The sequence below is a fragment of the Leguminivora glycinivorella genome, chromosome 18, assembly GCF_023078275.1.
Source record: "Leguminivora glycinivorella isolate SPB_JAAS2020 chromosome 18, LegGlyc_1.1, whole genome shotgun sequence".
Lineage (NCBI taxonomy): Eukaryota > Metazoa > Arthropoda > Insecta > Lepidoptera > Tortricidae > Leguminivora > Leguminivora glycinivorella.
In genome coordinates, this window is record NC_062988.1 from 8,848,021 (window position 1) to 8,873,138 (window position 25,118).

Genomic DNA, 25,118 nt, shown 5'->3' on the forward strand with positions numbered 1-25,118 from the left:
CGATGTCGATGTCAAAATATAGAAATTCCTACTCCATAACACGCCTACCAAGTCTCTGAGTCACGTCGACAATTAATTTGTGTCGCGACTCAAATACACGGAGTTGCGAAGAATTACCTTATTACGTTTCTAGAATAATCATTTGCCAAGGAATTCGCGGTAATGTAAAACATTCCTCCTTTGACCTACTGACCTCTTGATGCAAGGAGAAAAATGTGCGAAAACTCTTTAATTAAACGTTAAACGTTACAACATTTCTTTATGATGAAAAAAGTATGATAATGTTGAAAGTAGGTAATTTGTTCTGGTATTTATGCTATGAACTCACGTAGAGAGAAAAATATAAAAGTCTGTTGCATCTTTCTTCTAACTAAAACATCAATTTAGTCGCACTAAAGCCGACTTTACACGTCCAGTTTACACAATCCCTGGTATCAAATACATAAACCACGTGAAACTGCCGGGTTCCGATTGTAACGAAATTTGCTGCTGCAGATCGCGCCACAAAAAATAGGAGAATTAAGCTGGGTGGCGCTTGGATTTATTTTTGGACCTATATTCGTTTTAAATTGGATTTGTTCCCGTATTTGTAGATGTGCACTCATGAGCAGAACATGTTAAGGCTGTAAACTAGCCTCATGTCATAACTAGTCATGACAAGTAAGAAGTAGTCATTCATTTAGGATTTTAATCTTATGCTTTTATTTCAGTAGAAAATGCCCTTCTACACGGGAAGCATGGTCGCGCGATAGACGATAAAATATCAGGCCGTCCCTATCGCACTTACAAATAGTGCGATAGGGACGGCCTGCTATTTTATCGTCTATCGCGCGACCATGCTTCCCGTGCTGGGGTCCGATTTTTGAGTATCACTGTCACTAAAATACCGGTTGAAAACGGTGAATTGCCTATTATTTTCAGTGACAATTTTCTGAATTCGAACGCCGTGAGACTCAAAAATCGGCCCCCTGTAATGGAAACCACATCCACAATTCCACACACACATAGAAGCTACAATTTATAAACTGAAATTTTGTATGGATTAGTAAAAATGTATTATGATTTTCAAACCTTGTTCATTATTTTTTTTCGTCCAATACAAAGTGCTTAAAATAAGTAAATATGGATAACCAGGACCCACACCATACCGTCCAGACGAACGAAGCACGTTTCAATTTTAGAATTACAGTTACGAATGATTCGATATGGATTTGTACAATAATCAAACAAATTGAAAAGTACGGTCCTTTGTTTCAAGTTTCGCCTATGGCCGTTCAAAAAACAGGGCGATTAATTTGAAACAAGTTTCTAGTTACAAAAGCTATACAAGCCATTAATTATACCTAGCAATAAAAAAAAATCCAGCCAGTTAAAAAGGTTAAATGTATGTAAGGATGTCGTTAAATTTATTTCTTGATAATATGCCTAATTTCCATAGGTGTTCTTAATAGTTATTTGTTATACAAGGGGGCAAAGTTTTATGTTAACGCCGAGTGTGGAATTGAAAAGTAAAATACATTTGCACCCGAGTGTAACACAAAACTTTTCCCCTCACTACAGCGAGGAAACTACAACGCAAAAAATGCGTTTATCACTGCTTCCAGTAGTTCCACAGGTGGTAAATCATCTTTATTACTAAATTCACCTACTTTTGTCAATTTTAAAGCAGTTAATTTGACTTTATTTAATTTCCGAGGTAGTGAGGGGAAAACCATATTACCTAGATTAGATACATTGTACGAGTATTTAAGCGTGTTTTGTGTTTTCATATAAATCCAGTGCTTTTTACAGTCAAAAACAACAAATCTCTGCTTTTGGCGTCAGCGCAATAAAGATTAGGTGTTTTGTGTTTTGAAAGCCCTTTTCTGCCCGCTAAGCTTCGCAACTTTTGAGATCCGGAGGTGTTCCTTTCTACCGCCGTTGTGGGTAACTGATGCTTTCATCTCACATCATTTTGTAAGTTATTGTAACACCACAAGAGTGATGTATTGATATAACAATTCATCCGTGTCGGTATCGGTAAACAAGATAATAAGATTTCTCTTTTCTTAATAAGATTTCTCTTGGTAAATCTTTTACATGAGAAAGGTACACATTCTGAAAATTTCGAGATGTCTCTCCATCTTGACAGAAGAAAATTGTCCCGGTCATAAAATTGCCGAATTTTACGACAGACCAAACTTATTGTAGCACGGCCCAGCCCCACTAAATCACAAAATCCAGCGCTACCCGCAGTAATCAATTACATGCAGTCAGTACTGCACGTCGGCGAAGACAGCCCACTGGTGACTTCCCCATGCTGCGACTGCAATGCGGAACCTATAAACCTCTTTATGGCGCATTTATTACACACATTTATTATTGTCTAACATTTGAATAGGGCCTATTGGATGTTTATTTTCCTGCCGTTTCCCTATTACAGACATTGTTTTCCTGTCTGTTTGATCTTTAGGTACTTCAAATGAAATTGCGTCTTGAAGCACCTTCGACCGTCTTAGCGTAAAACACTTCGGATATGTTCATGGTTATTGGTTAAGTGAGGAATAGCCCCTAATATCCCCTTTTCATGTTTGCTCACAAGCCTCGACCACCAGTCAATATTTATATACCGTAAGTCCGTACGTGCAAATAAATGGGCCAATATATCATACGCCGTCCGAAGTGTCTATTTTACACACCGTATGATATACGGGTTGAAACACTGGTTGCACCAAGGCCCCTTGCAGCAAAAAAACTAAATTACCAGGAAGAGTATATAAAATTCGCACGAGCGTCCGTGACGCGAGAGCCGAGAATAAAAATGGCGGATGAGTCCCCTGTTGGCGGGAAAAATGAAATATGGCCGCCGCAAGACCCGCGTCCCCGGAGCCGACCCGCGCTCTTCCTCCGCCCAGGGTTGCCACCGCTGCAAGGCCGCGTATACGATATTGTACGTGTTTGGTAATTTTGGCTCCGGCACTATGTATGATCCAACGACCATTGTAGAACTATAACAATCCTCCATGTTCTAAGCTAAGGTTATAAACTTATCAAAATTTAATGAACGGCTATTATGGTTCTAAAATAAAATCTTCAAAATACGCATTTACTCCCCCAGACGCATTAAAACCGGTTGACCTTTATGTTTTTTGATAAGCGTGCCACATTTGACACTGAAATACGGTAATACACTTCCACTCACTTGGCAACCCTGGCTCCGCCTTTTTTACTCGTTATTATTGAAAATTCTCTTCACAGCGACAGTAGCGACGAATATTTGCTTTTATTTCGATGCTTTGCATAATGCATGGCTGAGTAAAATATGCTATTGTTCTTGTGCATAAATGAATTAGGAGTCTTCGGGGTTTGTTAGCGATTTTTATTGACTCGTTACGTTACCTTTGTTCGTACTTGAATGTTCTCTTTTGTATTAATTTACTGCCGAGTGAATTAAATAACATCATCCTTATAGATAGCAATATGACAAAGTTTCATATCAATATAATTATTATTTAAACCTTGCTATTATTATGCGAATTAATTTATTTCTTGTAACTTATAACTTACAAGCCAGCCAGTTGAAGGTTGCGCGCTCCGTTCTTATTTGTTATTTTCGGCAGCTAAGCACCGGGCCCTGTGGCGCAACGGATAACGCGTCTGACTACGGATCAGAAGATTCCAGGTTCGAATCCTGGCAGGGTCGCACAAACAAAACTTTTTGTTTTTATTTTTTCTTGTATCTGTTTTGTAATATCAAGAAAAAAAAACCGGTCAAGTGCGAGTCGGACTCGCCCACCGAGGGTCCCGTACAAACTTTCTTTCAAACTACCTAGTTAAAATAATCTTATGTTTTCATATAACTCTAATGACTTGACTAGAAGACAAAAGTATAGGTACTAATGAGCATTATTGTGTATAGCGCCATCTCTCGGTGAATTCGCTAACTAATTTGCGCGACCTGTATACTATGTTGGTTTTTCAGGGATAATTCTTTATAATGTTAACCGATTTAAACAGTTTATACTTTATTGGAAAGAAGACGGTTTTATTGGAAAGAAGACGGTTTACGTAACATCTCGTATGAATTTGAAGTACGGTATACATTCGCAAGGGTGGGTAAATTTAAAGTAAAAATATGAAAGGTACAAACACGATTATATTTTTCCTGTAATATTTAGCATAAAACCAATGTTTTCTAAAATTTTCATAATTTTTAGTTGGTAAACTTCGGAGATAAGGGGGGGGAACGGTATTTTTTTTACATTTTCCTTCAAAATTCTTTTTTTTTCACAAGAAAAAAATTATAAAAAATAGTTTATTTACGTTCAATTTGCGCTCTTTCTAACGATATTCCACTTGACCTAGTAACTTGAAATTTACAGTTTGCCCCCCATTCATTTTGGCCATTTTCTACAATTAAAATTCATAAATTTAAAAAAAATATACTTTCTATTTGTAGATGTTTACAATGTTCATAACTATTCCAAATTTCAAGTTGATAGCATTAGTAGTTCTCGAGATATTTAGGAATGTGACAGACGGACAGAGTCGCACCATAAGGGTTCCTGTTTGTAACTTTTTGGTACGGAACCCTAAAAATATTGAACAAGATTTACAATATTTACATTAGTAGTTTTAAATGCATTGTCATTATTTTAATCTTGACATATACTTCTAAAAATTACAAAAAACTATATGGTCGTCTTTTTTGGTTTACAAATATTGTTTAAATTAAAATTACTAACCACATTGCGGCATGGACCGTTTCTCTCTCATTACGATGCAATAAATCGCTTCGTTATTATCTACGTGGGCGTATTCAAAGACGAGAAATGCATAGGTATTAGGTACTATTCAAACTTACGTCCTTTTATTATGATACACTGTCTTGAAACAAGGAGTTGGCGACATTTTCACCCGGCCTTAACCTTGTTCACAAATGCAAATATAACTAAATATGACAGACAAACCAGTTTAAAGTCTACCCTAGGTAATAAATCTAGAGGTCAAGTTATATTGGCCAAAAAGTTTAAACCATTACAAAGTTACGTGAATTATTATGCTGCATTTCCATACATATTAATGGCACGCGGGATGAGCTCCTTTAACTAAATAATCCTTGTTTCGGCTTTGTTATGTTAATTTGAGCGTTCTGAGCCACTCGGCGATGTCGCGAGTGTAATAGCATTTTCACGTTAATTAGTTGTATGTCGGTAGTCGACCGATAGATGGCGCTACTGGTATACGCATCTGGTCAAAAAATGTTTTTTTTTTACTGTAGCGGCAAAAAAAATTTTTTGTTTTACCCAGGTTGCTCTCGTGTGCTCGCTGTTCGTGGAACGTAGTTCTTTACGACTTCTACATAGCTCTGATGTTGTATATGCCCTCAGATTTCTAACTGATAAGGACACAGTTTGCATCTTTGAGGTACTTACGTAGTTTCAAGTTAACAATGTTAACATCATGACAGGAGTCTCAAAACTAGGTAGGTACTTACTTATCAAATTGTAAAGTCTTTTGTAAAAAAAATGCTTAAAAATTCTCAAAGTGTGCTCCGCAAAACCTCTCTGGGGCTCCGTGTGAATTTTGGCTGACTGATATGCAATTTCAACTCTCTTCCATAAAACCTTGCTATAAACTGTTTTTTTTATTTATTTAATTTAAGGGTTCCATCAGATATTTTGCTTTCCAAAAGGGTTCCATGAGAAAATAAGTTTGAGAACCGCTGATCTACAGCAAGGGGATAATACCACTATGCTACTAAAATAGTAAAAATGCATCATGATATTCATGATCCTTTCGTTTACACTGCGTTAAAATTTTACAAAAGAACGCGAGTATGGTAATAATGCCGGAAAAGCCGCAAATCTTGGTTTTTTGTTTTTCCTGCCTTTATTCATAACGAGGGGTATGATTATACTTTCAGTTAACAGCATACCGTGTTAGCCGTTTTAAATAAAGAGCTAACGATTAATAATGTTTCATCTAAATCACTTGACTCGCCCCTGTTATTAATGTTTTGCATATTTCACAATTTATATAAAAAAAACCTCATTTTAGATCTCTAATTTATGCCTCCAGTCATAATTAAAGGGATTCGAAGAGTAATAGTATGCGGATTTTGCAAAAATTTCACTTGGCAATTACAAATACCAAACAAACGGCCGTCGGTAGATTTGGTTGGTCTTAGGACCTTATTAAGATTATGGAACTTAAGACTTGTCACTTATCCGACTGCTTCTCCATTTTCCTTATTCTAAATTGAAAAAAGTCTAACGAAGTGGTATAAGTCCAGAGATCGGACAACTGCGCGTTATTCTAACAACATAAGGTTCATTATTCTGAAAACGTCATACAAATGACGCCCAACTGTCCGATCTCTGGGTATAACATTTGAAATCTGTGTCTACACTTATGCATCCATTGTTATGAAGTCCTTTCAGTCTGAAATTCTTTTGAAAAGATCCTTATTGCACCTGAATCAGGATGGAAATGATTTCCAGCAATGAAAATTAAAGAAACTGATCGGTACCTAGAATCAAAGAGGATCGAGTATTAAAGAGAGTTACTGTCAAAGTAAAATGTGTAATCACAGTGCATAGACTGCCATCTCTCGACAGAGGCTTAAAACTTTTGAACCTCCGTTTTGACAATTTGGGCCATATTCTTAGCTTGATATGTTTTAAAATTTCAAATATTTATATTAGCGCCATCTAGCCGAGCGTACCCCAAAGGTGTATCGCCATCTAGCTCACCGTGCCTTTTTCTGTATGGTTTTGGGGTACGTTTTTTTCTTAGATTTTATCAGTCTATACGAAGTTATATAGGTCTTTGCTAGAATGAAAGCAAAAGCAGAGTATGAAGCTCTGATGCCTTATAAACACTGATTTTAGCGGATAGGAAGATGTCGAGGAAGCTGTTTAATCTAAACTGTAAACATTTAAAATAAAATTAAAATGTTTTTGAATTTTTCAGATAAACCTGCGACTGATCCTGGTGTCCGGCAAGACGAAGGAGTTTGTGTTCAGCCCGGTGGACTCGGCGGGGGATATCGCAATACACGTCTACGATAACTGGCCTGAAGGTAAGCATTTTGACAAAGACCACTGCGAATATACGAAAAGACCTAGGTCACTTTCACCACAATGTGTAAAGTTAACCCACTCTTGTGGATTAAATACAATGCAATATCGAAAATACTGATTAGCTTTTATTGTGGTGAAAAATAAAAAGAAGAAAGCGCTACTGCAGCTAGATAGTGAGCAGCATGATACGCTCTTTATATTACTTTGTCTTTGGAATTCATGTTCATGTTAATGGGATTCAAGTTTGTTGAAAGTTTCTATCAATACTGCGTCCTACAGTATTTTATATTGACCTACAACTACATGAAGTATAGCTGACATCGAAAGGTACATTAGTAACATGGTCGACACATCCAATGACGTCTCCTGTCATTGTAATCTGTTAATAATAAGGAAATTTTATGTATCACGCTCTGGTGACTTCGTCTAAGGAAAATGGTTCCCTCCTTCATAAACAACCTTTATGTTATCAAACACAATAAAATATTTTATGTAGCTAATTGAATTAATTCAATCATCACAATACTCTTTGTTTGCTGAACTCATCCTCTTCAACTTCCAAAACGACTCCAATAATAGTCGTTACAACGTTATTATTTCCACAATTTCCGACGTAGCAAAAGTGCCAAATATAAATGGGTCCTTTATTCACTTGGGCCGAAGGGACTATAAATATCTGATATTACGAGGGTGTCCAATGGGGTGTGGCCGCTATGACACTATGGAAATCAGTTTTCAACGGAATGGAGTTCGAGGTCGTAAACCGTAATGGAAAAATAGCAAAGTTTAATACACTGTTGAGTTATGGAGCCGTGATTGAGTCCCTATCCGAGGGGCTAAGAAAATATTGACACAGGGCCCAGTAACTTACTGACAGTGACAACATGTATACTCCGACATACGAGTATTCATGACACTTGAAACTTGAACTATAATGCTGCGAATCAAAGTTTATTCCGCGCCGCAACTCACAGCAACAGTCGATAAGTGTGTCACGTCGATCCCGAGTGTCTAAAAGTTTAAATTGCTCTGTATCCAATGATAAACACTTGAGCTTATAATCCAAGTCGGGAGAGACAAAGTTTTGTTCGGAATTAGACAGGCTTCAGCATGGATGCGACCTCAGGGGAAGCCGGTGCTTGAGTATATCCACGTCCTAGTTACCTGCGAGATATAAAGTTTGTAAAGTTATCTGACAAGTCTGACAACGGTCGTCAATGTTATAGACATGAACGTTGAACGATAATGGCGGTAAGTTTTTTGTATATTATTCTGTCCAAGAGGAACTATGTATGTAGCTTAAATGTTTCGCCCCATTGAACAGATACATGTTTGGACATTTTTGGGACAAAATGCCCGATTTTCACACACCCGAAAACGAATTGCTAGATTTGCTAGGTAATGTTAGACGCTTCGATATCTTTTCGATTTTTTATTCAGATGAGTCAGGTGACCGTTCCTAACGTGTCGGAGATATTTTTCACTGTGCGGATATTTCAAAGAAGTGTAAACAGGGCCTCTTTTATTAAATATCATTTGTTTCCGGCCGTCATCAGCCGCTCCCGGGAATTCTTGACACTTTTGTTTTCACAGTTCATTTGTCCCCTCGGCGAAACCATCTTGTACTTGATTTGCATCTGTCACATCTCTTTCGCGATTCTAATTTACGAAGATTTGTGTTTTAAGAAAAATTCTTGCTTGATCTGGGGGCCGATTTTTGAGTCTCACGGCGTTCGAATTCAGAAAATTGTCACTGAAAATAATAGGCAATTCACCGTTTTCAACCGGTATTTTAGTGACAGTGAGACTCAAAAATCGGCCCCCTGGTACCTAGGTACTACAAAAGCTTTAGGTTGCTTTAGGAGTAGAATTATATTAAGATTAGAAACATTTTCGGCGGTTTTCAGGATAATTCTTCTCTTCATGCGGACGGACGGTACAAGTTTTTACCTTCCATTCTTCTATGTCTTTCGTCTTCTCAGCAACCACTATTTTCTTTTCTTTCTTCATAATCTCTTTCATAAAATTCATCCGTCGAGTTTTGGGTCTAAATCTTGTTTTAAAATGATGTTTTACTTTATATATAATCTATTTAAATACTAAACATCAAAGTGAATTTCAATTACGCACTCGTTTTATACGCCAGAAGTATTTTCCACTCGTCGAGTGGGCTAACGTTAGCGGGTCGCTTTATTTTAGAACCATAACGAGGGTATAATAAGATGTGTGCGGGATTTCCTGAATCGCGATTACGGTCACCTAATTTCTGAGTTTAAAGGTTTTTCATTTAATCGTCCGCTGCTTGAATACGAATGTGGACGAGAGGGTTCTATAAGAGTATAGAGTGTTTGTTCAGTTGGGTATACGTACAGTATTATCGGTTCGTCTCATTCACAATGATTACGATGGAGCGCGAATTTAATTAGGCCTGATTTAGACGGCGTGCGAACTCGCATGCGATTTTAGTTACATTGCGGGCTGTTATGGTTACATACAAATTTGCACAGCCATCAAATACCGCAATGTAATAAAACTCGTATGCGAGTTCTCGTACCGTCTAAATAGGCTCTAAATATAACCAAAGTAGGTATGCGTCTTCGTGGATAACATGTGTATTTTATTAGGTCAGTTCATTCATTAGTTCTACCACACCATCAACTAAGATTCTGATATGTATTGTATTATTGTTCTTTCTTCTTTCGCGTCTCTCAGTTTACCTATCCTTTGTTTGTTTCTCTTGTCACTCTTGTGTCTTCTTGTAAAATTTTCATTAGAAATTGCAGCAACATTTACAATTAAAACATTTCGCGGACTGTTAGTGTTAACACTGCTCCAAACACTACAGTTTCATCCAGCGTTGAACATATTCCCGGCGGCAATCCAATCGGTACACATCACCGGCACGAGTCGCGTTGTTGACGGACGCGGTGACAAACGCGTTGACAAATTAGCACTTATCGCGGTCGCTTTCATTGTAATTGCTTTATATGAATATTTAAAGCGTTATCACACATTTACGGGTTGACGTTCGGATAGTATGGATGGAATGGAACGGGAATTGCGATGATTCGACTGTGGGACTAAAAATACTAGAAATTAAATGAGGGCAGCACACTTCCTTTGTAACTGTCAGTTTTTGACATAATACGATGGCAAAATGTTGTGTGGATTTTTTGTTGGTTTACTTTATTCTACCACTTGTTACACGTAACTATTAATATTATAGTTAAATATTATAATAATTATGCTAATATTCCTAATAAGTAACAATGGTCATCATCATCCTCCTTGCATTATCCCGGCATTTGCCACGGCTCATGGGAGCCTGGGGTCCGCTCTGACAACTAATTCCAAGATTTGGCGTAGGCGCTAGTCTTACGAAAGCGACTGCCATCTGACCTTCCAACCCGAAGGGTAACTAGGCCTTATTGGAGTAATAAGTAACAATGGTATGGTAAAATTTCATATACTGTGACAAAACGATGCAAAATTCAGTATGTATATGAAGGTTATGTTTTAAGTACATAATTAATTTAATTTCATCCGCTAGAATAACTCCTATTTAACATAATGCGATGCGAAGTGCAACTTTGCGTATAAAATATTCAATTAGGTAGTTATTCATTCGCTCTAGTCCCAATTAAACCAGTCCAAAATGTACTTTTAGCTTAAGACCTACCGCGCAAAATGATATCATAAAACCCGTTTAAATGATTTTCATCGTAATTTTATACGCAATAAGAGCTCTTACACTACACATGCTAGTACCGTTTATGAAGTGCGAAAAAACGCGGTAATTAGCGACGGCCTCGTTCGGCGCAACGTTGCGCGAGGTCAGTGTCCCACGTGTGCGCACGCCTTTATCTGCCAAACGTCACACCCAGAACGCATTAACTGCCGGCGTAGTCGAATGGCAATCGTCGACAGAAATGCAGTCTGGCTCTGTCGCGCCGATAGGCGAGAGCATGGGCGAGAGCGATATAGATAGATCGCTACGAAACAGATATTATCGTGAATCGTGAGCGTTTGTGCATTTGGCTACGTACCCTGATATGTCTAATCTGTTTATATTGAATCTTGTTACGATCGATTACAGTCCGAAATTAATTGTTGATGTGGTCGTCTACAGAATTCACAACCAAGTGGTAGTAACGCCAATATAAATCCAGCTTAAATTTCTATCTTGTGTCGTTGTATTAAAGAGTCATGTTAATTGGCTAGGTGATGGTTATATGCTGTTTTGATGTTGGGTTGAGTATTACTATGATTAGTTGATTACGCCACTTTGGCTCCTGCTTCGCTAATTAGTGTTTATTAGTTAAATGAGTGTTTGTTTTGAGACTGCAGTATCTACTGCCATAAGCGAATGAGAGCGACCATCCACTAACATACATATAAGTATGTAACCCTGAAATATAATCAACTACTGAGAAAACAGTAGTATTAGGTGTACTTTTCGGCTTTGGTTAGTGTAGTGAATTTAAAACCTGCAGTAGGCCTAGCACATGTTGGCCGCGGGAGTATGTCGCCGCGAGATAGATGACACGTCTTTGTCTAATCGTATTAATGACATAAGGACAGGAGTCTATCTCGCGGCGACATACTCCCGCGGCCATCATGTGCTAGGCCTGCAGGGTAGGGCTAATATGGACTATAGAATGGACTGGTCTATCATTTGTCACAATTGTCACCCGGTCTAACACGTATATAAGTGCGAAAGTGACGCATGATACGTATGACAAGTGACAAAAATCTTATACTTTTAAACGAGCAATTCTTGTATATTTATTTATTTATTTATTTATATATATATATATATTTATTTACACTGACGATCTCGGAAACCGCTCTAACGATTTCGCAGAAATTTGTTATGTGGGGGTTTTTGGGGGTGAAAAATCGGTCTAACTTATCCTTAGGTCCCGGAAAACGCGAATTTTCGAGTTTTCATGCGTTTTTCTTCGCGCGCCATCTCGTGTGCAGTAGTTGTACTGTTAAGACAGAATTCTTTCGGTTGATGTAAGTACTATTTATTGCAAATACTAGATGGCGACACAGGTCAAGGCTAAAACGAATAGAAAAATACACTATTTGAGTTTTTGTGGCGAAATGCGCGCCATCTCGTGTGGAGTAGTTGTGTTGTTAAGGCTGAGAATTCTTTCGCTCGATGTAGGTATTATTCATTTTTGAACTAGATGGCGACACATGTCAAGGATACGAAACAGAACCGAGCGAAGCTCGGTTGCCCAGATATTATGTATTAAAATACCACCATGTTGCGGCAATGAGGAGGCACACTCAAAGGTTATGACAGATGGCGCCACCCTATTAGTCCATTGTACTTGCATTGCACAGATATAGAATTTCATACGTGTGAGATCGAGAAGATGATTTGTTTTTCTCTCTCTCACATCAGACAGTGACATGCCTAGACACTTGCACAGGCGCCGCCTGGCGGGATAGAGTGTCAGTGTGCCTCCTCATTAACCCGGCTCGACTAATATCACAGCCATCACTCACGGTACTGAAATAAATGTGCAGTAAACTGACAGTTACTGAAAAATGTAGATATGACCCACGGATGGGATGAGTCTGTCCTCATTTCACAGTGTCAGTTTAGCTAATACATATAGTGCAGTGTGACATTTATTTTCATCCGAGATATAAACTTAACAAATTTTAAAGTGAACGTTTCTGCATTCTTCTTACATATTTTCATATTCCATATTCACCATTGCACACCATTCCCGTGCCTACACTCAAACATAATGAATACTTCATTTTATGTTGGTGTATATCTCTAATCGAGTTGTAATTGTAGTGTAGGATATAATAGTAGCCTAAAAACATACTTAGGCAATAATAAAAGTAACAGTCAGATAAAACTACTAAAGCCTAGCTTTACGAGGGCCGCTATAAAAACACCGGTAAATTGGTGCAAAAACCAGTTATCTAATTTGTAGGTAGGGTAGTCGCGAGATATAGCCCCATATGTTCGGGCCGAGTTAGTACCGGACTGCTATTCCAAGTCGCCACAAACGTTACTAGTTTTTGTGTTACCTATCCACATATATCCAATACTTACTCAAATCGAGCTATCTCGTCTAATGATGATGATGATTGTTAATATGACAGTTCTTTTATGTTTGATTTGGTTATTGGGCTTAATTCAGAAAATAATTAAAGACAACTTTGGTACCGAGATGTATTTTTTTTAGTTACTCGAGTGTCTACTAATATTTAAACGTGACAGATACTGATATGATAGTCCATTCACTGACATCAATCAACAACATCAACAGTATTGAGACATTTGTTATAAAGACTTAAGATCTATTCAGCTGGATAAGCCACATATGAGCAAGGGAGAAACTTTCCAATAGCTTCGAAAAGATCTCACACATTTTGATAACTTCCTTCTTATATTGTAAGATTTTCTAAAATATCAAAGTGCTTTTCCAAGTTGTCCTTAAGTTCCACATGTGTGTTAAGTTCAGCTCAGACATTTTCACCCGTGCTCGCTAAGCGTAATATATAGTAAGATAATCGTCATGACTCTTAGTAATTTGTAGGGCGTTTGCCCACCGGCAGCCATGCCCAATTAAACAGAAAAGACGTAACTGATTAAACTTCCCAACACGCATTTGTCGCTTTTACACTGGCACTTTTGAAAATGTGGAATGTTCTATGTTCACGCCTCTGCCGTATCTTTGCGTTGATAGCATAGAGTATAAATAAGTAAGGGAAGAGTTGTAAACTCCATACATCAGTAAATGCGAGTTATTTGTATAGGCATAGTTAAGTGACATCTAGCGACAATCACGCGTCAACACGCGTTAAATAACGTGAATTATCAGTACAAGTACTCGATACTAGGCGACAACAGTGTCTCTTCTGACAAAAAAAAAAATTAGAACAGTTTACAACTTATATTACAAGCAGAAGGAATTGAAAACAAAATACTGATTAATACTATTGTAATATTAGCTGAAAATTGGTGAGCATTAGACTCTTCGTTCGTCGCGACATCTATTGACAAGTAGCAGTACTGATAATTTACGCTGGTTGACGCGTGGTTGATGCGTGATTGCCGCTAGATGTCACTTAACTATGCCTATACAAATAACTCGCATTTACTGATGTATGAAGTTACAATCTTCCTTTTCGTATTCCTCTATGGTTGATAGCGACGCGTTTGGTTCAAACGTTTGTTATTTTGTTTTACCATTTTGTCTACTGAAGTGGTTCATCCACTTTGTATAGCTTTTTGGTTATCGGGAACAAGGGGTAAAAATAAAAATTCGTTGACCCAGTACATCGCAATATCGAGAATTTTTGATTCTAGATTTGAACTAAGAACCAAAAGTACATTTTGATTATGCACCGTATGTGACTTTATTCGGTTCAGAATTACCTTATTACACACGAAGAGTACATTCGATTTATTTTTAGAATACATAATATCGTACGTATTCGAGTTGCCTAATGTTTGTTTTACTCATAATACCTACATGCTTCGTTCGGTATTTTTAATCTGTGCAGCAAAAAGCACGCGACCACCACAAATCCGGTCCGGCTTCAAGTCTGAGTTATTACACCGCGCCTTCTCCACGGGTTTCCAGCTTATCCAGAACATCCAGCCTGGAATTATGGCTTTATAACTTATCAGTCCGCAATCTGGCCTAGGGTGGAATGTAATTTTGTTGCCAAGGTTTATCAAGGTCGTAAGGTTATCCATAACCAGGGGGAGGGAGTGACAAATATGTTGTTTTGTTCTTGGTTAGTAGATAATAATGTAATTAAACTTAGATAGGTACTTTCCTTCCCTGTAGACCTTAGATAAAGGGCAAAGTTGTATTTTAACGCCGAGTGTGGAATTGAAAAACGAGCAAGTGAAATGATTCTATAGTTGAACCACGAGCGAAGCGAGTGGTTCTAGAATAGAATCCTGAGCTTGCAAGTTTTTCAATACACAAGAAGTGAAATACATTTGCACTCGTGTTTAACACAAAACTTTTCCCCTCACTATAGAGAGAAAGTACAATGCAAAAAACGCGTTAATCACTGCTTCCTACTAGTTCCACAGGTGGTAAAATATCTTCATCACTAGATTAACCCACTTTTATCAATTTTAAAGCTGGAAATTTGCCTCTATTTAAGGTCAAATTACTTTATCCACTAGTGGATAAAATGCGTTTTTACTCGCTGGTATTAAAGGACAAAACACGTGTTTCCGAGCTAGTGAGGGGAAAAATTTAAGTCCTAAAATTAAGGTCTAGGTCAAAAATAAAAACCCTAATAATCGGCTATATATTAATGAATAAAATTACATACATAGCTAAAAAAAATATGTATCTACATGAATTATTTATACAGTGATATTATTTTACAATATTTTGATATTAGAAATAATGAAAAACGTTACATTAATGAATACGTCGTATTGTAAAAAAAATAGTTTTACAAGGGGGCAAAGTTGTTGTTTAACCGCACGTGCATTATTGATACCCGAGCAAGCGAAAGATTCCAATATTGAACCGCGAGCGTAGCGAGTGGTTCAAAAAGTGGAATCTTGTGCGTTGCGAGGGTTTCAAGGCACGAAGGTTAAACAAACTTTGCCACCGAGTGAAACACAAAATTATTCAACATCAAGTTAAATCAAATCCATCAATTTATTTGATATTTATGATTCAAAAATCATCATTTATAGGTAAATTCTACCAGCCAGCTTAAGACATCAAGTTGAAAATGTATAAAATGTCGTTGACATTTGTATGAAATTACTTTGCACTCTTGTGGATAAAATGCAATTTTGTTATCTGTTTTCGAATAGCAAATTAAGCCTTTAACAGTTGGTGTGAAGAAAAATAAATTAAAAACTCAAGAAAAGTAACAAATGTTTTCCTAAACACTTCTACGTTCTTGTTGAGAGCGCCATCTATGCTCGCGCGGTGTAACTAAACTAGCGGGCGTGGCGATTCGACTTGACGTGGTTTTAATGTAGTTGTGATTCATGCAAGTGTGTGTAAGCGGCTACGCGAGTCAATAGCAGCCAACATTTACACGCCGCCTGTCGTAAGCCTCCATAGCTCAGGGGTTAGAGCACTGGTCTTGTAAACCAGGGGTCGAGAGTTCAAATCTCTCTGGGGGCAGTTATGCGAATTACTTTTTATTGTAGTTTTTTGTTTATTTTTACGTACATTTTAATTTTATTATTTTAAAAATCACAAAATTTGTTTAACTTGAATTTATTGGTTTTTATTTTAGTTATAGGCGTGTAGCTGTGTACCGATGTGAGATGACACAATACATGATGTTTTTATGAAGATGATTGCATAAATAAATATTTTTTTTTATAAGTCAAGTAAAACTATTAAATACGGATTAAAGCTCCTAAGTTTGTTTTATATTTCGTAGATGTCATGATTTACGATTCAACTATGTTATATTCAACTAAGATTATTATTTAGATTATTAGAATTTTTAGATAAGTACTTGACGACGAAGATAAGTCTATAATTATATACCCCTATATATATATTTTTTTTTTCTCACTGTTGAGCTCCCCTGTGTTCCGCCACTCGCCTAGGCTCTTTGTTAATAATTTGGAATTTTTTAAGACATTTCTGGGCAAATTTTAATTTGGTTTTCTATTTCACTTTTATGTTTATTTTTGATCATTTTCATGTTTTTTCTGCTCAGAATAACGAGTTCTTTCTATCCTGATAGGAGTCGGAAAATGTCCCAAAAGTTTAGCTAGATTTTTTTAACTTTCCACTGAGTTCCGATCATACAAGCTCTATGAGTAATTGTGCAAATGTATGAAAAATCTCACATTTCAAATAAAAAGTATCTGCCCTTCTGTCACTTGTGGAAAACGTAAGAAATATAGGCGCGAATGTTTAGAATATAACTCCACAGAAAATTTTAATTTGACCGTTTGTAATTTCCATTTTCCAGCGGACTGGGCGGCGGAGTGCGTGTCACGCGCGGAGATCCTGCGGCTCATCTACCAGGGGCGGTTCTTGCACAGCTCGGTGACGCTGGGCGCGCTGGGGCTCGCGCTCGGCCGCACCACCGTCATGCACCTCGTGCCGCGCGAGCACCTGCCCGAGCCCAACTCGCACGGTCAGTACAGCCCGCTAGCTACCAGCTACCAGGGGAGGGGCGGCTCCTGCACGCCTCGTACCTACATTACTATCTCTGCAGGGCTATCCGTAATCTTAAAGCTCGGCCACATATGCGCGTTTTGAGAGCGTAGGCGGAGCGCATTGATAGCGGTGCGCCGGACGGACGCTGGTGTTGCGCCCAGCGGACGCCGGCGGGAACTAACGAGCGCGGATTGCGAGCGGAACGCCAGCGCCGGAGGAGCACCGCTATCATTGCGCTCCGCTAACGCTACGCTATCAAAACGCTTTATGTGTGGCGGAGGCTTCAACCTTAGATGTCTTCGTAGCAGACGACGAGACGTAGCGAACCGGCGAGTAGCGGCAGCTTTGCTTTCCAAAATCTATCTTATTATTGGCAGTTCATTGATGCCACAGTATAATAAAGAGCACTATCGTTTACATGTCTAAGCTATGCAGTTGGAGAATATGGAAGGAAAACGTTAGTACTATCGAACGACATGGTTCTAGCTGCACTGTCAAACATACCAAGATTTTCATTGTCATAAAAAGTAAAATTATAACGAAAACTTTACCGAGATCTAATTAGTTTGTTCATATTGGAGTACTTGCATGAATACTGCAAAAGCGAATCGTGCTGCCCAAGAATTAAAAACGACCCACGTGGTTTTCTGGGTCTGTTTTAAAGTTAGAGCTTTTCGTAGCTATTAAGACATTTGCCTATATTAGATATTAAGTATATTTACCTATATTTATTCTGGATACAGCCCGGAATCATCATGTTTTATTCAGAAAAAGGATATTTTTTTGCTTCTTTGGGTGCCCAGAATTTTCCAAGAAGTGTAACTCACGGGAACCAATATTTATTTACAGAAATACGCTATGCCTAACCAGCCTTCCTTACCTATCCAGTCTCCTACCCTCATTCCCTTTGCTTATCTGTAAGTGATTTCCTCTTTCCTGCCAAATTTAAATGTATCTAATTAAATACATTTCTGGGCACCTAAATTAGTGAGCGTATTGATTGTCGTTTTTATATTGACTGATGTAATGTTACATATATATATTTATGTAATTTAGGTGCCTAGATATTACTTTTTACTTCCCGTCAGACATGTATTCAAAAGTGGCTAACATCATCACTATAGTTATCATTTAGTTCATAAAGCCTGACCTGACCAGAAATATGTAACACACCATGTTGTGGAATTTCATTAGAACTAATTTTTTTTTCAAAATAACAGCCTTCTTGACAATATTCATATATTTCTGGGGCTTTACTTGCGTTATTTATATTTAAGATTTTTGTTTTATTAAACTCAGATTTCGTTATCCAAATAAATTAATTTTGAATATCATAAATTCATAATCCCTCATATTTATACTAAGTATTCCTTTGTAACATTTGTTTTTGTAAATTCCAGATCAACGACAAAAGAGTAAAGGCGGTTCGAGCAGTTGTTGTTCGGCGTCGTGCTGCATATTGTAATGCTCCCCCGTGTGGGTGCGCCGCGGCAGCGAGTGAGGACTCAGTGTACTCGTGACGTGTGAGTGCGTGCGCGTGGCCGCGGCGCCTGGAGCCCGGCTCACCCGCGGCCGAGCCCCTGCGGCCCTTCAGTTCATTTCCGACTTCATAGCTTAAGCGATGTCACGCGTAGCTCGCTTAGGACTCGATTCGATTTTTAGATATTCGGGACTCACTAGCTTACGCCGACGGGGAGTCGACCCGGCTATCGAACACAAAATCTTAGTATTATAATTTAGGCCATCTACATGAATTTATATAAACGTTACTATGGAGATATTTATAAAAATTAAATGACAAATTTAGTAGAGACGAAGTGTAAATTACTCTCATTTGCATTGTAAATAGTTCGTATATTTTGTAATTCGTTAAGGAGCGTACTGCGGGATTACTGTTTTTGTGATAAGTTCATGCAATATATTGGTTTTTTTATCGGTGTTTGCCGCTAGATGTAGCCCCGCTCGCTCGGGCTTGTAGTAACAATACACGAACACTGCGACTGTGTCGGCTCGACATACATGTACAAGGACCGTAGTGTGCAACTACGACTCGCTGTAAATCTTAGTATTAAAGCTGCCCCCGTGTCGGGAAGGCTCTCGCCTCTATATTTTACTATCTCGAAGTTTTATTAGATCTTATTTTCGTTGTATAGGAGCGACTCGTGGTTCCGTTCCACTCGCATGAGATTATAATATGTATACAATATATTCATTTTAGTACAATGAATTCAAAAATAGAGTGCACGCAATTCAGACTCTTTATGAACAAATTAAGAGCAAGACATTGGATCACCTAAATTTTGTAATAGCGTATATGACACGATAGACTTTGGCGTCATCCATATATTACGTCACAGTGTAAGGGGGGGGGGGTCATACTAAATGTGACAAACCCAGTTAAAGGGATACAAAAAAGCGTGACATAGGAGGGGGGAGGGGTCCAAAAACCTGCAATTTGGTGTGACGTAATATGTGGATGATCCCTTTATTTATTAGCCTCAGCGTTACCAGAGTCAGACTGCTTATGTAAATATTTTTGTTTTTTAATGTTTCCTCATATACATCACATAGCAACCTAAAGTAATCCTTTATTTGGCATTTCGTATTTAGTTATTAATTATATTTTAAATTGGCTTAAGGTTGAGTTGTCGATGGATTATTTTGGCTTAGCCTTAATTTTTGTTATAAGCTTACATTTAAAACATGTCTTCGAAAATATAATTTTATACTTTATATTTAGAGTTGGTAATCCATCCCATCATGTATCGCGAATATTTTGTTATAGTACAAATTGTATGGAATGATTTTGGAAATAGTTGCTCAGTGCATGGAATCCAGTATTCGGCCGCGTCCTCTTGCCACTTGCCAACTGAGTTCAGTGCGTTTCGTTACTACTAGGTACTACTTACTACTAGATATCAGCACATCAAAATATATTTAAATAACAAGGCTAAAGTATCAAAAATGGCTAAATAATATGCTTAATCCTTAGATTACATTCGTAAAGTATCTATACTCATACTAAAACAACCTAAGTGACAGATAAATAATATTTATTGTCATAAAAATTCAAACTAGTACATATATTATTTCCTAGGCTATTTTGCAGTTAGTTCGAATTGATGTGATGCTGGTATTACTTTGGCCATGTGTTAAATGAATTGCCAAAATAAATTAATTATAACCAATGATTTTTTTGGCTATTAATAAGTTTAGAGACTGAGACATTAGTCAGTAACGAAACGCATTGAGTTCGGCGCTCGGGCGCGGCCATTTAGAATAATTTCGTTGCCGTATGAATGATTTATATTTTGGTTGCTGTTCAGTTGCTGTATGTATGTATTTTGTTAAGTTGTGTAAAATATCTAGTTTATAAAGAGAATAAAATTAATTTCAACTCGATTTCATCTTTTATTTTTTGTTACGCTTCTTCCTGTACATAAATAGGTGTCCGATTGAAATACGTTTAAATACATAGTGGCTTTTGTAACTTCTCTAAGTATGTATAGTCTGAATATCGTAGGAACCCGCGTTAAGGTGATATCGTAGCCAGATAGATCGATGTCTTCACCCTATTTTAATATTTCTATAGAATAGTTCTTACGGATAATCTGATACTGCGGTAATTAAGGTTCCCGCCTGGAGACGCTTGTGTCGTGGCTGCCTTCATTGTAATTATAATTATTGTCATTTTCATGATTTTCACATTAGCTAGAATAGATATTTCAATTGGTGGTTATAAAATCTTGGCAATTAATGGTGTAACTGCTAGCGCCATCTAGTGAGCTTATCAAAAACATAGTTTCAATAGATGGCGCTAATGTTCAAATTCTCATTTAGACGGCTGCGAATGAAAATAAAATGTAGCGAAAGTTGCGCCATGTACAACAAATTTTGCTAGAAAAGTGAAACCGGAAAAAAAGTGAAAGTGAAAAATTTTACCATGCATCAAAAGGTATTTTATGTTATACATAAATTCACTTCTTCCACAAAATCAATGCAACTTCCACTGCATACTAGATCAATTTGAATTTTAGTTTCAAACCATAATGTTCATTATTTCACATTCTTGAGTTTCCTACTACCATTTTCTAGTACAGCACAACTATGTATTTGGTACACTGCCATAACCACCTATTGTGGTTTTAGTTTCAATCAGTATCACTGCCTATTTCTTCCATTAAAATCCATATTTTATAACTAAGTAGCCCTATAGTTAAATAATATATGGATGTTTATGGCAGCTAGCAGCTACGACACACAGCATCGCATATGGGAATGTAAATATTCAGACATTTTTAATTTAGTCGATACTAGCGATAATCTAGCTTCGGAGTGGAAATCTTGGACCGCCGCATGGGCAGCGAATGGGGAAATGAATGTGTTTTTGTAAAAAAAAATTTTCCCCTCACTAGCTCGGAAACACGTGTTTTGTCCTTTAATACCAGCGGGTAAAAACGCATTTTATCCACTAGTGGGTAAAGTAATTTGACCTTGAATATAGCCAAATTTTCTGCCTTAAAATTAATAAAAGTGGATTTATCTAGTGATGAAGATGTTTTACCACCTGTGGAACTACTGGAAGCAGTGATAAACGCGTTTTTTTGCGTTGTGCTTTCCTCGCTATAGTGAGGGGAAAAGTTTTGTGTTAAACTCGGGTGCAAATGTATTTTACTTCTCGTGTGTTAAAAAACTCGCAAGTTCAGGATTCTATTCTCGAACCACTCGCTTCGCTCGTGGTTAAACTATAGAATCCTTTCAATTGCTCGTTTTTCAATTCCACACTCGGCGTTAAAATACAACTTTGCCCCCTTGTATAACAAATAACTATTTTCTTACTTGTTCCTAAAATACAAGATTTGGACACCATCGGTAGGCATCGAGGTCTTATTACACGGTAACTCTATGGCTCGCTAATGTCAGTAATGTTTCATCGTGCAAGAGACTCCGCTGCCTAATCTGTCGCTTTAAAAAAATGCAGATCACGATACGTACTGGATACTCGTACTTGAGAAAAAAAGTTTAGGTTATCTATCAACCGACTGTTTTAAATGAGGAGGTATACTGACATTTTATCCCGCCAGGTGGCGCCTGTGCATGTAACTGTCATTCATATGTGAGAGAGAGTATCATCTTTGAATGAACTTCTTTATCTGTGCTTTGGACTAATAAGGTGGCGCCATCTGTCATAACCTTTGAGTGTGTCTCCTCATTGACATTTAGTTCCAAAAGTAGGTTTCTATGTAACTATGGAGAGGCGATGCATAATTTAGAAAAAAACATGTATTTTAGGAACAATAATTTTTCTCTGCAATTGATTTCTTGTGAAGTATGAAAACCACTGGTTCCCGTATAAATTATGACTAACAACGAATCTGTGTATGTGTGGTGAAATAATACCAATTTCGGAACCTACCATGCTATGTTCGTACATTTACCTATTTATTAACTTCAAAATATAGTTTTAGCGGCAAGCCACACATAGGCGACGCACATCGTAAGACGCGGAAGGGACGCCCGCGCCGCGCCGCCAGAGTGTAATTTAAAAAAACGTCTCCTCAGTACATTCTGTATAGGAAAGACGTAGGTAAGACGCGCCTCAAGCAACGCGGCGCAACGCCCGCGAGGCGCGCGCCGCGTCCGCGTCTTACGACGTCGTAAGACGCGTGCGTCGCCTGTGTGTAAATAGTCCCTAAGGGGGTTATTTTTTATGTATATTCGAGGTATGGACGGTAAATTTAGTGTAATATCCGATCCCATGCGGCGGTCACACTGTAATAAATTAAATAACAAAATGTTAGGTGTCACTGTATAACAGGTGTTTAACTACGTACATACATAATCTATATACTTGTTAATATTAATTGATAGTTATAACAATGTTGATTACATCGTCTCCTTGGTTGGACGTAACCAAATTTATTTAATAGCCGTTATTTGAATTAAGTATGAACGAATAAAACAGAAAGATTCGAAATATCTATACAAAATCATGTTCTTTAACACTTTCGCAATAAGCCATTGGCATAAATATGCTGAGTGGCATCCTCTTTGGTGACTTTAGTTTAAGATGTATATAGATTAAGGCCATTGTTGTTTTACTTGTATATTTTCACCAAATAAATGTTTTCTATTCTATTCTAAGAACCCGTGCAGTATTGGTAGGCACTTGTAAACTTTGCTCAGATGCCGGAAAACCCGCTGGGCGGGTTCTCGCCATACAAACGGGCGGTTATAAAACTTATAATAATTACGACCGGTTTGACGTAGTGCAACATTTCTTGTTTGGCAGCGAATGTGTTAAATATTAATATTTTGCTAGATAATGGAGTAATTTCCATCAATTTTCATTGGCACTTAGGCCTCTTTTCTGTTTCGAGTTACGTAGCGCCATCTCTCGAATTTTAGGAGAGGTTTTTGTAAATCGGTCTCAGAAGGCCTGTATACCGCGAGTTTGAAAATCTCGCCTATATTTCTCTTTTACTCCAATTAAGGCCTAATTGGAGTGACAGAGAAGCGTACCCGCAATTTGCGAACTTTGATGGCCACAGTAGTGTCTGTCTTCCAGTTTGTTCGGCTTAGGCCGATATTACACTATCATAAAAATATGATCATAGACAACATGCCGTCCTTTTTCTTCACGTTGGTGAAAAAGGGAGGCATACATACATATGATCATATATATGATGGTGTACAGTCGAGTTCATAAAATAAATATGTGTACATTTCTTCACCCTAACTGGTAGCAATAAGATGAAAAAATTACACATATTTATGAATTCGACTGTACTATCGGCCTTAGACGAGTCGGCCCCTTGTCAAAGTAACCATTATTTTTCAACAGATGGCCCTGGATATTACAGGAGCTCGATTTTGTATTACAATAGTCAGCTTTTCTGTTTTATTCGTCTATGAATTAACTCAGGGTAGAGTTTGCTTCAAAATATCATATTTCCTTTCAATTTTGTTGAAAGCGACTGTTTCTGTAGATAGTCGAAAGTTTTGTAAATTATGAATTGATAACGGCACACTATTAGGTTGTATTCGTTTCGATGAGTTTCATTGGGGTGAAATAAAGTTTTAAGAACATATCAACGTTTTTTATTGACTTAGAATAAAATAAACCTAGTTAATAATATTATACACAATGTATTTTCAATACGTCAACGCTACTTTAGGCGCCAAGCTCTAGAACTGTAAAACTTATGGAACTAAAAATATTTATTTCTGACAATAAACGTCTGCGGTTGTAAAAGTCGATTTCATTTCGACATGTGTTCAAATATGAATTATCTTTGAATATTGATTATTTAAATTCAAACTGATAATTCGGTCAGATTTTTATACCAAGAAATTATATCACTTTAAGATTTTCTAGACGGTATTTATCCAAGTTTGAACTTAATTTAAATTGTATGATCGAAATAATTTAAGCCAGTCAATTACATCTGTCACCAGATAATTTTCCTCTGATCTCTGATAGCGAGATAGTCACGGAAATGTATGTATTTTTTATAGTTAGTAATTATGTATCGCTGTCGGGTAACGTATTACTCGCGAACTCACGGCAGCTGGGCGTTTTCCAAAATAAATCTCGAATATCCAATTTCACCAGATCTGGACGTCTTCTCAGAATCACGAGCTGATTCGATCCCGACGATAAAAAAATGTGTCCCAAATTTTCCATACAAAATTCGAGTTTCCAATTCCAATACGTCACGCACGTAATAAGTTCATACTAAAACGTATTTACATAATCTTAATATATTGTAATTTATTTACTTGATCCGCCACACGCTTCGTCAAAACACAGATGTAATCCGCCCAAGCGTCGTCAGATTCTTACTCTACATTATCAATAAAACAAACCACAATAACGCAATATAATAAGCATACTAAAATC

The 25,118-nt window shown here is 37.5% G+C and overlaps 1 protein-coding gene and 2 non-coding genes across 3 annotated transcripts in view; all 3 read left to right on the forward strand.

Moving 5' to 3' along the window:
* Positions 1-19,540, forward strand: part of LOC125235964 (ubiquitin-like protein 3) — a 241,482-nt gene extending 221,942 nt beyond the window's left edge. The window contains exons 2-4 of the mRNA XM_048142632.1: positions 6,955-7,063; positions 17,025-17,192; positions 18,616-19,540. Of these exons, the coding sequence (XP_047998589.1) occupies positions 6,955-7,063; positions 17,025-17,192; positions 18,616-18,680 (342 nt within the window). The 3' untranslated portion in view covers positions 18,681-19,540. The remainder of the gene's footprint in view (positions 1-6,954; positions 7,064-17,024; positions 17,193-18,615) is intronic.
* On the forward strand, positions 3,610-3,682 carry Trnar-acg. The gene has a single exon. It is a non-coding gene; the product is annotated as a tRNA-Arg (tRNA).
* Trnat-ugu lies at positions 16,144-16,216 on the forward strand. The gene has a single exon. It is a non-coding gene; the product is annotated as a tRNA-Thr (tRNA).
* Positions 19,541-25,118: the final 5,578 nt, after the last annotated feature.